This window comes from Gymnogyps californianus, chromosome 3, assembly GCF_018139145.2.
Source record: "Gymnogyps californianus isolate 813 chromosome 3, ASM1813914v2, whole genome shotgun sequence".
Classification (NCBI taxonomy): Eukaryota; Metazoa; Chordata; class Aves; order Accipitriformes; family Cathartidae; genus Gymnogyps; species Gymnogyps californianus.
The window spans coordinates 124,928,244-124,943,385 of record NC_059473.1 but is presented as its reverse complement, the minus strand read 5'-3'; the positions used below and the strand labels follow the sequence as shown (position 1 = coordinate 124,943,385).

At 47.4% G+C, this 15,142-nt stretch overlaps 1 protein-coding gene across 1 annotated transcript in view; it reads right to left on the bottom strand.

Annotated features, from left to right (window-relative positions):
* XKR6 (XK related 6) overlaps nucleotides 1-15,142 on the bottom strand; it is a 186,352-nt gene that overhangs the window by 14,094 nt on the left and 157,116 nt on the right. Inside the window, 1 exon segment of the mRNA XM_050894142.1 lies at nucleotides 7,477-7,673. Coding sequence (XP_050750099.1) covers nucleotides 7,477-7,673 — 197 coding nt within the window.

Genomic DNA, 15,142 nt, shown 5'->3' with positions numbered 1-15,142 from the left:
CTCCCCAGTTATTTTTGCACATCTCAGTGGCTATGTGCTCTCTGTTTATCCAGAGTTAGCATACTCTCCTGGATGCCTGATGTGAGCCCCAGAGCTGCACACTAGAGCAACCTGAAGACGAAAAGAGTTGAATTTCCATGCATTTTACTAGCCAATTGCACAGCACTGTGCAGCTACCTTTTCCTATGCTCTAATCATGAATCTGCTGCGAGAGGTACGTCTCCAGGAAAGTCTGCAGCATAAAATTACCTGAAAAAACCTTAATTTCCTGCCTGGAATCTGTTTGGCATGAACTTGCTCCCCAGGAGCCTGCAGCATAGAAATCCTCCTCAAGACCTTAGGCTAATGAAACCTCTTTCTCCGTGCCTCAGTTTCCCAGCTGGCCTGCAGCCCCTAGGAACAGCATGGGCCTAATGCTTGTGTAGTGCTCTGATGATGTAACCCCCTTCCAATGATTACCACAGTCTTACAAAGCCTAAAATTGGCAGCGCTGGCTACCTGCCAATGCTGTCCCGTGAATGGTGACTCATCTTTATTGGCTGTGGCATGTCATATGCGTGATGGTGGCACGTGGTACAGAACAGAAGGTTTTTGATCCGCACTCCAAAATAACAGAGCGAGAGGTATGGCAAGGTGGTGGACGGAGAAGCTGTAGGTGGGGATGGGCTAAGGGATGACATCTCTCTTTGGGCTTGCTCCAAAGCCCATTGGAAAAAAAAAAGCTGTCACTGGCTTCAAAGGCTGCTGGACCCAGTCCTTCCCCACCGCGCTGGGACAATACGGCTGATGGTAGGGCAAGCTTTCCCCACGCCGCTCCATGCCAGCGTGCCTCGGGCTTGGCCTGCTCTCAGCATGCCAGAGCAAGACGTCCTCAGTGCCCACTGCCAACTGTGGAGATGGCTTTTTGATGCTGCTGGGAATTGGCCTGGGACCAGCGACTCATTTCAAGCAGGGCACCAAATTGCTATCTGTCATCCGGCTTTGGTGAGAAGGAGGGGAAGGCAGGAACAGAGCCATATGCCCCAGTCTGGCAAAGCACTTGAGTCATATGAGTGGCCTTCCAGGCGAGCTGCTTATGTGTTTGGAGCTATCTGGGCATTTTGTGAGGTGCCTCCTTGGTTTGCTGATGAACATTTAAAGGGAAACTGTGGTTGTATCAGGACAAACTTTCAACGCAGATTACCCCGGTGCCTCCCTGCCAAGCCCCTTCAGCAAGCACACAACTGGTGGGGTCCCTTGCCCACACGGCAATGAGCAACTGCTTTTCTGCTCATGCCTCTTCTGTCACAGGGAACCAGGTCTGGGTGATGGATGTCTCCCATTTCTTTTACTCCCCAAGGAATGGCATGAGAGAGAGGAAGAAACAATAAGGCTTCAACCCCATGGGCAAAATTTTAGCATCTGTTTTTTCCTTATGATCTGTCTCACAGCCCAAGCCAAAGCCCAGAGTGTGACTCTGGTAGACCTTACCCCCCACCCCGTCTCCTGTTACTGAGGACTCTATGAGGCAAAGACTTTTCTAGGCATACACTGCAGTTATCTCGCCGGAGCTTAGGAAAAATACACCAGTCAGAAAAGGGAAGGGGATTTCTGCTTCTGGAGGAAAAGGACTTTGCTTGGACCTGCATCAATGTCTGACCCATCCCAAAGAGAGTCTGTAGATGACATGTTGGTCTTTTTTGTACTGAGCCCTGTGGAATCTGATGCCTGTGTAGAAAGGGTGAACCACGGCTTATTTATGATGGGTAACTCTGGTTACAGGACTCTGCACAAATGGGGACGATTTTGTGTAGTGAGGTCACAGAGATTTGAATCTGGGGTTTTGGATTTGAGCACTGTTGGAATGCATATATTTAGTTACACCGAAATTGAAAGACATCTGTGGAAAACAGGCAGCAACATCCCACAGCAAGCATTTTCCCCTACACGTGCTTTTCCACCCATAGTCCTCCGTGGCTGCATCTTTACTAAGAATCAAGTATTTGCAGGGATTGTTCTCCAGCCCAGCGGCCAGTAGGCACACTCTGGTCCCATGCATATCCCATCTCCTGCCACCCAAAGGTGGCCACATCCAACTGCCTGCTGGGAATGGTCCCTGGTCTGTGTTTACTCCCAAGCAGTCCTTGGGGATTGTTTGGCTTAGCTGGTCCAAGCCAAAACCATGTCAGGCCCATGCTAACAGGGCAACAGTGGTGATGATGGATGTCCATTGCTGGTGCCATTTCTGCTGGGCTCTCTGATGGACGTACCTGCTCAGCCCAGGCCAGCATGAAGGATCTTGCACTAACTTTTAGTGCTCCTTCAAGGTTAGCAGTGCTACTTGTAGGATGAACTTACAAATCTAACGAGTCTCTTCACCACTTTCAGTGGAGACATGGGACATTTTAGTCTCTTCAGTTACGTTCAGGCCATTGTTGATCACATTTGAAAATCACACCCTTGGGCAACTAAAGGCTGAAGGCTCCCTTTCTAACTTGGTTGCCCCAGCTAAGAAGCTTACTTTGATCTTTGGGGCCTGTGTGGGAGGGGGACCGAGTAAGAAGTAATCCATTTATGTGTAGTCCTTTAGATATGGCCTTGGTTTTAGATCTCAAACCATTCCTCAACAAGTCACGGTGCCTTGAGATATTTCCTATCCTATGAATATATCTAACAGGACATTTCAGACAGTATGTAGTTCACAGCATATCCATTATTCACAGCATATTATTGGTTAACTATTGGCCTGTCATCAGGGGAAAATTAAGTGAGAAATTTATCTCCACATTAGACTTAACTCACTATCACCCACACAGGAATCCTCTCACTCAGGTGCAGGAGTGTTTAACTTGAGGTTGGCTCATCCCGAACCCACTCAGCTCAACCGGGGATGCCTTCTCTGGGCAGTGAGGACAACGGCTAACCCATCCCTGCTGCTTGCCCTTCCATACTCTGCAAAGACCAGTTAAGTCTTCTAAACTAAGTGACAGGGAAAAGCATCTTAGTGTGCCCCTGCACAAAAGGACAAGCCCTGATCATAAACGGCCCCCAGACATGGTACAGAAAGAGTGAGGACATGATAAAAGATAGGACTTTGCTTTGGGAGGGACAAGAAGATTTGCAAGCTCCACCAGGATAACTCTGCAGCCAACACACATTTGATAGCTGAGATGTCTAAAATCCCTTTTAGTGCCTAACTTGTATCACTCCGCTTAAAAGAGCGACCTCCGAGAAAAACTGAAGCTAGCGTTGCTTTTTCTTAAATATACGAGCAGCTTCAGACTACTCATTGTGGGCTGCAGAGAGTGCAGACACCTCGCAAAATCCCAGAAATTTCAACAGGACTTTGCAAAATGAAGGCTTACGCTGCAAATCTCTTTCAGATCAACAGCAGGGTTATAGAGGAGGCAGGCATGGCATCGGTGGACAGACAGTCCTTTTTTGGGGGGGAAACCTGTGCTGAAAACTGCAGCCTCATGCAGGCAAATTCCCAGCAAAAGCTTTGTGTAAAGAACTCGTGACATGAGTGGAAGGACATTAGAGGTTCTGCTAAATCTCATTAAGTCTTAAAGTAGCCACATGAAAAAATTAAGCAAAAGGAAACCTCTTTAAGAGGAGATTTATGCTGAAAAACTGGAATCCCTCTCACCTCACTAACTGCCTAGAAGTTGGGTGTCTCCTTTAAGCTGGTCGTCTCCTTTAAGCTGGTTATATATGCTCCTTTCCATTCAGTGCAGAGGAACAGGCACCTCTGCAGGGTGAAGTGGATTAAGGATGGTTTATTCTGCAAGAAGTGAGGTGGATTATCTGCTAGGAGTGATTATGAAATGAAGATCTGAGTTGCTGGGCTTTTTTTTTGTTGTCATTAATATTATATTTCCCCCCTCAAATACACTGTGTTATTTAAATCAGGGGAGTCCTCTGGCCAGCACTGGTCCAGGAATCTGAGATGGCCACCCTTTCATACCATCCTCTCCTAAATCTCGGGGACAGTTACAGTAAGGAAGGGACAGGGCTATGTCCTCTTCAGAGTCCCACCACCTCCTTTTGCCTAACCCTAAGTGTAGGTCTAAATGCTTCACCTAGGTTGTGTCTAGATTCCCTGGAGAAAGGTGCTGCTGGAAGGCAAGCATCTCATCTCACCTCCTTCAGCTGCTTTGGACATGGCATAGACATGTTTTGAAGGCATCCTCCCTCCCTCACCTTCCATTGCCTCCGTTTTGGACCCACACAGCTGTGGTTGTAGCAGATGAATCGCTCGCGAAGGGCCTGCATAACACCAGCTCCTTCCATACGCATATTCAGGAGCTGGTGTCCACCCATTTGTCCCAGCAGCCACAGCACAAAGTACTCCAGCTCAGGCTCTCAGCGTGCACCTTCCAGGTCAGATCTGCTCACCCGATGGAGTACACCGAGTTCTTACTTCTTTTCTCTCTGTGCTATTTTCTGCTCTTCCCGAGTCATCGGGCAATGGCAGCTAAGCTGGGATCTGGTCTGCCTTGTGCTAGGGATATGATGAAGGAACGAATCCTGACCTTCATGAAATCCCAGGGGTGTTGTCCCAAGCTTTACTGAGGCTGGGACTTGACCTCAAATTCCAGCTCCAGCACTTCTGCTGCTGGTGGTGTCAGACCATGCAGGAGATGCTAACTCTTGGCTGAGCCAGGGGCCCGTTAGTGAAACTGGGCTGTTCTTTGAGTGCTGAAGGAGCAACAAACACAGGTTCCACCCAACCCTTTCAAACAGGTACCTCTCAGGGTAAAATGGTTCTTGCAAGGCATGGTGAGGCTTTTCTTTCTTCCACCCACCCAATAGATAATGGAAACCAGGAAATTAAGCATTAGCCTGATTGCATCCCCTTCTACTAGTCCTCGCAGTGCTCCCCTACTCACTGCAACCACAATAGGCATGATCAACCCTTTCTGTCACCATGCTCCTAAATATCTCTGGAGGAAATGCTCTGGGTTTGAGTAAAGACCTCCAGTGTATTCACTCTTCTTACCTCAACAGCTACCTTAACATGGGAACTAGGAGAAAAAGCAAAACTTCCTGATAGCCATTCCAGTAATTCCCTTTCTAAAGCTCCTTAAATAGGAGATGGAGACGTTAGCTGACCCATTTGGAGAAGACTGGAGCCTGGCTTGGCTTCCTGCACTGGGCTTGGCATTGCAGTCTTAAGAGCAGGGAGGACTGGGGCTTGGAGGAGGGATGTATGCCATATAAAATGGTAAATTGAGCTTGTTCTAGCACTAAATGAATCCATAAGAGACTGTGTGAACCCTATGGAAATAGCTGGAGTCTGGACATATTAGCACGGGCTGTACCTGGGTTTATAAGCCCTGCTGTGGGCCGTCTTGCCACCGTGCATCCCTCCGTGACGCAGCTGATACTGTCCCTGTTTAGAGGCAGAACTGGCCTCTTCCTGTGATGAGCCACTCTCACCTAGACACAACGAGCCAGGAGAGACTTGATTTGATTTTTAAACACACTGCCTTCCTAACAATATCCATCTTCCTTTGGTTTCTGCCTCCTTTAAGGGAAATCTTTGATGCTCCCTTTCATAACGGCTCCTCTCAGCATTTAATTTCCTTTTACGTAATTACGTACTGGCCGGGAGGAGGAGGAAGACAGAAGCACTGAACGGGCATGGAGGAGCTCTAGGAAACCTTGCACCTGAGTCAGGAGCACTGATTAAGCTCTGCTGCTCGTATCCATCAGCAGCGCCCGCCGCTCAGCACGCAGCCTCGAGATGCACGACCGCATCTCTGGCACAGGCAGGGGGGAGGCAGGGAGACGGGGCACTGGGGACCCTGAGAGCTCGGCTGCTGGAGCATGTCAGGCAAAGAGCCCTCCAGGGCTCGGGGAGGCAGGTGAGGACGTGCGCTGCCTTGGAAGAGAGCGCAGCCTGCTCGGTGTGGTGGAGGAACGGAGGAACTGCATAGCTGAAGAAGGGAGGGGGTTGGAAAATGATGCAGCTTGTTCAGTGGATTAGGCGGCCATGCCTGGAAGTGGCAAACCGAAAGAGCCACAGATTTGAAAGCCTAGAGGGATTATTCGGCTGTGTCGTCTGACTTGCAGCACAACAGAGGCCAGCAAACTTCACCCAGTGCTTTCTGTAGCGAGCCCAACAATCTGCATAATGCCCTGGCAAGCCTCTTAGGTTATGATTTATACGTTTTTAGTAGGGTTAATAATGTTGGAAGCAGCAGGAAAAGGGTGCTGGCAAATGTGAGCAGTTCTAGTAGGAGTTGTACAAAGGGATGTTCATCATGTCAGCACTTTGGAGGCCTGGAGAGCTCGAGATGAGAGGTTTCAGAAAAAGACTGCATAAATAGGAGAAGGGAGGCCTCTATAAACAACTGTGATGGACACTCTTAAAGCATGGAGGAAGGGGAGAACAGTCCAACTTACTGATGCTGTAGATAGTGGTGACCTTGGTCCAACCAGCAAAATTTAACCCTGAAGAACTGCCCAGTTCCAATTTCAGCTCCAAGAAACTCCTCAGGTCTGTCAGAAATGGCATGCCACAAACAGGCTGTCTTTGGGAAGCCGAGTGTCATCCCTGGTATGTGAATTGAGCAGGGGCTGAATCACCCAGCAGCTCATCAGCTGATACCACTGTTGGTCCTCGGAAAGGACAATTCTCCCTCGAGCTGGTGACCCTTAGGCAGCCAGCATGCCTGCCCGTGGGCATGGGCTGGTAGAGCTGCTCACCCCAGGGCTGGGACAAGGGCATATGCCTCTCAGCTGGGGTGGATGCCCCACGCTCAGGACATCACTGCAGCAAAGGACATCAGCATTGGCAAACTATTCTCTGTGGTTACTTCCAAGCCTCTGCTCATCTATCCACCTTTGCAATGATACCTGCACTACAACATCTCTGTCCCTACACAATCCCCTCCACTGCCTTCCCCCCTCTCTTTTCTTCGACTTTCTTAGAACCATGGTACCAATGACTAAGCCTTAATTCCTGGGCAGTCTTCAGAAAAGGTCCTACAGTGTTTAGCTATTAAAAAAACCCCTTATACTACACTTCACACCATCAGAGCATTGCACAGGCATTGAACCGTTTGTTCTCGCATCACAAATTCAAATCTGGCCAGTTTTATCATTCTACTTATGTAAGGTGGGAAACTGAGGCAGGGAAGGATTGTGTTTGCCCAGTGCCAGGTGGCAAACAAATGGCGACACTTGCCATAGCAGCAGAGACTGCCTGCCTCCTCCTGATAACACCATCATTTCTTTAGACTGGACTGGGTGCGGAAGAGCTGAATCTCATCTTTTCATTGATACTGTTTTTTTTCTCAGCGGAATGAGCAGAAATTTTACCCAGCGAACGCAGCGCGGAGCTGGAATGAGATTTGTCCAAAGTGGCAGCCCCTTAGACGCCAGGTTGCGTAGGGCGGACGGTTAGCAAAACATCCATCGGCAGCTCAGCATGGGATCAGAGGGGGGAGGCCGGGAGGATGGGGAGGGGGGGACGAGGGGGCCACTTACATGGTAATGTTTCTGCACGGTTCTTTTGGATCATTATGCAGAGCTGTAGCACCAGTTGAGGGGCGCTCTCGAGGAAAGTTTCCAGGAGGCGCAACATATTTACGTCTGCATATTCGTACATCATAGCCCAGTAGAAACGCCGCTGGTGTTCCTTCCGCCTCTGGCTCTGGATCCCCAGGTACATAGTTCGGAGATACCTGCAGGAAACAGGAGGAAAAGCTGAGTGTGAGACTTTGGCACGCTTCACAACCTGAGGAGGATGGGGCTGTGGGCCAGTTGTTTGGGGAGAGGGAATCTGGGGTAGACACAGGTGTCTACGCAGTTCTGACACTATCATCTCCTGCAAGATCTGAGGACGACTTTCGTATTGCAAGAGTGGGAAACCTTTGACTTGCACCACCCAAATGTGAAGCGTGGGGGTAAGAAATGCTCATGAAACATTTGCACAAGAAAACAACTCCCCTCACTTTGTTTTCATGACAAGAAGAGGAGAAGCTACTTGACAAATACTGGTCATGACACTTGGCGGTGGCTTGACAGATCGTCTAAGTCCCTTCAGCACTCTAGTAAGGAGCTTCCCTCACAGACCCCAGCGATTTGACCTTATTTCATCACAGGTGGAGCAATGAGACACCACCCTCACCTTCAGCACGTGTGTGACCCACAAATCCAAAAGGCCACAGCTTGCCACTGGTCAGCTATTGAGACTCTGGGCAATGTTGGACTAGAAGGAGGTGTCTCGTGCATGGACAGGTACTGCTCTATCATTGCCTCTGTTTCCATATCAGGTGTGCAAGGAGACCTGCAAACCTCACCCTGGGGACACAACTTCCCTTCAGGGAACATTTGGCCAGCCTTTGTAAAAGGAGCTGATCAAGTCAGGGTAGCACAAGCTGCCCAGATGTCACAGGACTCGTGGCATTTAAGAAAGGAAGCATCTCCTAACGGGGTCCTTTATAATGCTTGCTGATATTAATGATCTAATATTGGGTCTTTTTCCTTCTCATCCTGAGCGGTGGCTGTAACCTTGTGCTCTGAAATTTGGGATGGGAATCGTTTCACCTAAAGCCGACCCTAAAGTTGGTTATCTGAGCTAGTCAATGGATAGAAATGTCCCCTCCTGGGACTGTTCATCTGTCCCACCTCAGCTGCCAGCATGACAGTGGGATGAAGTGCCTTCTGGAGGCTCTCAGAGGGACTCACAGCACAGACTGGGGTTTCGCCAAAACGATTAGATCATTCCTTGCCACTCGGGGCGAGATTGCACAGCAAGGAAGAGCAGGAGGAAAGGACATAAGCCTCGACAGCCTCTGTATCTCCAAATTAAACCCAAGGACAGGGTGCTGGGAGAGAAGCAGAGGTAGTTCTGCAAGCCCTGCCCTTTCTCAAGCACCTTGTCCTTCCTTCCCGTTTGCAGTTCACAAGCACAGAAGACGAAAAATCCCGAAAGAAGACACAAGGACACAAAAAAATGACGCAGGAAAGCCACCAGATGGGGCTCGACACTCGAGAAAATGCTACGCCAGTCATCTACGACACTGGTGACACTGGTGTGACATCCCCGGCAAAGCCCGAGTGGGGTGGAAATGCCCGTGGAGCCACCTGCACTCCCATGGACACCAGTCCTCCTCCCACTCCCCCAACATGCCCAACGCCAGTGCCTGTACTCAGCATTTCCCTGAAAGCCCCCAGCCCCAGAAGCTGCAGGATGACACAGGAATCCTGCCTTCTCTTCATGCATGCAAGAAATTAAATGAACGTAGTCTAGCTGGAAAGGCAAAGTTGGGGAGAGTAAGTTGCAATGGCTCAAGGAGAAAGCAGAGAAAAGGAGCACGCAACTAGTTTTTATAATATCAGTGACATAGGGCCGTCAAAAACCAAGGTGGTGGTGCCCATAAGGTGCTGCCCGTGGGCAAAGAAAGTACGGCCTCTGCCAAACTCTTTCCAGAGAGATATTCACCGAATCTGTCCTGTAGTCTTGCATGGCCTCCCCTTCCCAGGAGCTCCCATTCCTGCTAGCACATGAAAACAAAACTCCTCTTCTGAAGTTTAAGCCACTAATTTCTTATCATCCCAGCCATGGATAAGGAGAAGAATTTTTTTTCATTTTCACCCAGCAGCAGTCTTTTACCTGTTTGCACCTAGCTACCATGTAAACCTTCAGTCTTCTTTTCTCCAGACTAAAAAAACCCAATTTCTTTCAGTTCCTTCTCACAGCTCACATTTGCTAGACCTCTGCTCCTCCACATTGCTGTCCCCACCAGCTGTCTCCAGTTTTTGGTTATTCTTAAGACTGTCTTTACTTTTCCGAGCACTCCAGGTTGGCAGAACCAAACTGTAACAATGGCACTGAGTCACTCAAAAAGATTAAGAAGAAACTAACAGAAGGGAGACCATGTCCTGCAATGATTTTTTCCTTGATCTCTAGGGATTCACCACCAGCCACACAGTTTAAGCATGAATGTTTCTAACTGGCCACAGTGAGAGGACATGCCACCTATTCATGGAGGCAGCACACATAAAAGGACGTAAAAATGCATTGGATAAATGTAATGCCCTGGTCCCGTCTCCATCAATGGCCAGAATGACGACAATGACAGTAACACCAAATTCTCTTGGCTGTCGAGCCCACAGCCTTTTGCAAAAGTCTCCTGTATTGTGCCCCTTCCACAGATGGGGAAACTGAGTCATGGAGCACCAAAAGCGCTCTCCCAAAGTCTTCTGGCAGCAGACTTTGTGCTGTCCCCAGCTTCTAAACATCACAACACAAACCCATGAGTGGAGTACCACTCTGCCTGCTGATGGTCCTCCACCAAGGGTGGACATACTTCCTTGACACCGTAAGGCCCAGTCCTGCCCAGTCTGATCTGTGCTGGACAAATCTGTCCCTGTCCAACTGCCACATGGGACTGTGACCTCAGGAATCCCTTGGCATAATTTTGGCCAGCAAAAGGTCACAGCCTCCCAAATGAACAGCGCGTGAGCAAAACAGCTCCAAGGACCATTTGCAGCAGAAGGGAAATGAACTTCCCTTTGTACTCTCTTTTCGGTCCATGCAAAAATTTGCTGCTCTCTCATTAGCATCCTTCAGACCCAAATCCAACAAAGAGAGCAAAGGGAGGAGTAAAAACCCATTCCTCCTTGATGCCAGTCGATTGGGAGATTTCAGCAGAGAAAGTGTGAGAGTAACTGGGAAAAGCCGTGTTTCTACCTGGTAGGCTTTCAACAACTAATAAATATCTGTCTCATTAATCAATATAAAATTTCACCCAGCTGTAACATTGGTAATGCTTAATCCTATATCCGAACACAAATGTACAGCACTGCTGTAAGCAGTTTTATTCCAGTATATCTGTTTCTTCTTTGTGGCATTTTATTTACTCGTTTGAGGGCTTTTTCCTACCTTTACTAACACTGGTTAAGTGTAGACAAACTCTGAAGAAAAAAAAAAATCAATGTCATTTCACCTGAAATTTGTTGTTCTCGGTCAAGCTGGTAGCAAACAGTATCTATAATTAGACTTTCAAATCCATATTCAGGCCTGATCTTCAATCTTTGGCAACACGATTCTTCCTCTTATGTCAGTGAAAGCCATTCACCACTCTGTGCTTTTGAAAATCAGGCTAATTTATTTATTTAAGAGCTTAATTTTGGATACAGGAGCCTAACTTCGGGCTTTTTATTTTTTGAATGCTGGCTATTTTTATATACGAGTGTGCGTATTTGTGTGTATGCATGTATTTTTAGTTCTAAGTCCCATCATGGCTTCAAGAGATAGAACTAATTTAGGATTGGGAGGGGGATTTGGGGTGATTTTCTTTAAATGCACAAAGGATTGGCTGTCCCCTCCATTCTGGCAGGGCTCCCAGAATTCCTGTTGGTATAATTACCCTCACGCTTATTTACTACGTATGTCACAGTAGCACACAAACTGCGTGGGACAAAGTCACTGCTGTCCCTGCGCCAAAACACGTTTTGAAGGAACCAAAGCCATCGACTCCAGAAATGTGGTGAAACAATCTATGGAGAGAGCTGCAGGATGCCACCAGGAGGGAGAAGAGGAGATGTGCCTACTGCAAGAAAAAAACCCCACCCTAAGTGCTATGGAAAAAGATGCTTCATGTGGATGACAGAGGCTGCTCAGCTGTCTCAGCAAGGACTGTAGCAGAAATGTCCAGAGATAGGATTATGGAGTCAGAGGCTCTGTCTATACTATTAAACAAAGCAGACCAAAGACCAACCTTTGTCCTTGGCCAGCTGGCATGACTCGACTCCACGTGGCTATGTCCATGCTAGCTGGCCTTGGCCAAAATCGCCAGAGACTGTGCTGACAATTTAACAGGGTGAACTATCACAGGATCGTGCCTGTGCCTTGGCACTGTTTGATTTACAGAGGTGGCTCTGAATATCACCACCAGAAAGTGTAGGAGGATACCTCAGGCAACAGGTTGGGTTGAAACAAAGAGGATGCTGATGTGCGAGAGGGTTGCACGGAAAGGCACGTCAACACAGGCCCTGGGCTATGTTTTGAGGAGAGAAGAGTCCTGATGGCCTGTCACATAACCACACAACCACAAGCTGACCAAGATCAGGAATCTCAGACTATATCTACAATAGTCAACAAAGTACAGGGGCCTGATCCCTTTTCCTGAGGCCAATGGGCCAAGACTGACCACAGAAATGAACTCTCTCATTCTCCAAAACCAGGTAGCTGCCTTCATACTCAGTATTGGGAACGATCTCTGGCCCCTATGGAGTCCTGAACCCTGCCCAGGTTATGATTACTTGGGAGAGTTCTAGTAAGCCTTGACCAATCTAGTGATGATACTAACAATTCAGCAGCATGATGAAGTTACAGTGCCCACGAGCAGGCCTTGAAATTGCCTAGTTTACTAGAACAGGCATATGGAAAGATGGAAAGGAATAGGATTTGAGGTACTCAGTCCAATCCCAACAACTCCAGGTTGGGAAACTCTTCTTGACCAAGCACAGCCAAGCCTGCTACTGCTTTCAGAGAAGCGAATCCCGGCTTGAAAAATGGCAGAGCATGCTTGAGAAGTCAGAAACAGACCTCTAGGGAAAGGAAGACCTCAGAAAATTAACTCTGCTGAGTAGGTTGCAACTTACAACTGCAGCACCTTACATGCCCCTTTAGATGAGCAGGATTTATCAAGACCAGGAGGGCAACAGGTACAACACCTTTCCCAGTATCTCATTAACCTCCACTTCTCTCTGGACAACCCTGCTTTGCCATGGCAGTATGGTTATATCCTAGGTGTCATGGTAGCAACGCACACCGTATGGATGGACACCATCTCCCTCACCATCCTGTGCCACCAACCTTCTCCTTGGTGCTCGCTCCTGGAAGAAGAGGGGTGGGATGGGGCGCATTATTCAGCTGATGGCTCACCCTCCTGCCGTCTCCTCCGCAGGCACTCCTGCTAAGTCTTGCAAGGGGCCATTATCCTTATGCACTAGAGGGTGTTTACAGTTTAAAAGCCCACTCCTTGGAAGGGTGGAAATGAGGACGTGTAACTGCTCAGCTGGAAGGCTTGCAGTGGAGGCTGCCTGAACGTACCCTTAAAACGAGGTTATGTAAGGCCAGATCTCAGCTGGAGCAAGCTGGCATCCACAGGGCTCTAGCAATTTACACCAGCTGCGGCTTTGGCCCGCTTTTTTAATTTTAATGAATTATTTTCATTCTAACAGATATAAAAGGAATATAAGATGCAGCACTCAAGCAACAGGGGAGCATGAAAGTAAAATGCTGTCTATTAAAAAAATCAAAATCAAACTTACAGTTGCCATCACAATTAACGTGCTCAATATCAACATTTGTTAGCGATTTTTTTCTTTGTTACAATGTTGCAAGTTAGCGATAAGGATTCACAAATGGATAATTATTGTTCCTAGTTTGAGTATCAAAGTAGTAACTATGGGGCCCCATCCAGGAGCCGATATACCACAGCTTCGTCTGGCTGCTTCCATGGCATCAAACTCCTCCAGAACAAGGGGATTGCATCCAAACTGCCTCTAGGGAATGGTTCCTGGCCTGGGCTAATCCTCAAAGAGTGTGCAGGACTTATTTACACCACTGTTAGTTGTGTTGGGCCAAAACCATGCTGGGGACCATTGCTAAACTGGGAAAGATCACTTGCCATCTCAAAAGCAAGAAAGGGCACCTTAATTCTTCTCATAGGACTAAGCAAGCAGTGCACAAACCCTTCCTTCAATCCAGCATCCTCACAGGTCATCCCAACCATGTATGACTAAATCTCTCATCATTTTGATGGCCTTCATCAGGGCCCTGATTTTCAGAATCGAGATTCTCAGAGCTTTCTGAAATCTTGCCACTTTTGGCATTTCTTCATATGGTTTATACCTAAGAATGAATAAAATGCAACAAGAAGTGTGTTCTTCAAGTGTTTCTGTCCTTCTGCCTTGCAGTTTCTGCCCTCTTCTGCCCAGTAAACATGCTTCAGTGTACAACTACCCCTTATCTAATTAATTGCTTCCACCAGTTCCTATTAAACAATTAATAACCTCCATTCCATGCCTTGTCTTGCTTATTGGAGGAGAATGGAACACAAAACAACCTTATTCCATGCTTTAGAGACACCTAAAAAGCTTAAATGCATGGCATAACATCATTCATCAGTTGTGTAGACTAATAGGTCACAGAGGACCCTGTCTTTCTTTGGACACAGAGTTTATCGTCATCTCGGTGCCGAACCTGGAACTCCAACAGAGACTTTATCCACCTCCTCACTTATCACATCACTGTGATCCAGCATCAGGCTTAGGAGTCACTCACAACGAGATTACACACCGGTGATTTCATCAAGGTGAGAAATTGGATTACTTGGCCAATATTAACATTTTTGAGTTAAACTGTATTGCAGTTTACTGCATCAATCTCTTTTCATGTTTTCTAGCATCCAGACATTCCTGTTGGCTCATTATTTCCTTATCCCTGCTTGAAAACTTCTCTGTGAGTGAGATTCTCAAAAGCGTTAGCCAAGATCTGTTCCCTTTAAAGCCAAAAGGGTCAAGTCAAGTCAAACTTTCTGAATATCCCTAATTCATAGGCATGATAGCCACCACTTCAGGGAAAATACTGGTCTTTATGTGAATTCAAAACCCTGTTCTTTAAATGCACATATTTGAGAGGGGACGATACTTGAACGTCCATTTATATTAGAAAGTCTTGCTTTTTGCAAAATACTATTTGCAACTGAAATATCTACTAGAAAGAATGATAGTGCCAGTCTTCTGCTGCGCAGGAGAAACTGGAATAATTTCATATTCTAAGCCAGATGGCTTTACTATACACCAACCACAAAAGAGGCATCTGATTTATGAAACATACATTGGGGAGGATCATATTATAGAGTGATAGAATAATTTAGGTTGGAAGGGACCTCTAAAGGTCTCTGGACCAAGCTTCCCCTCCAAGTAGGGATAACTTTGAAGTTAGAGAAGGTTAGTCATGGCCTTGCGCAGTTGAGTTTTGAAAATCTCCAAGGTTGGAGACTCCACAACCTCTCTGGGCAACCTGTTACAGCACTTAACCACGATCATTGCAAGAAATTTCAGCCTGGGATAATTTTCACTATTTAAAGAAAGTCTGCAAATCAACCTCTCCTTGAAAACAGTCAATTCCATC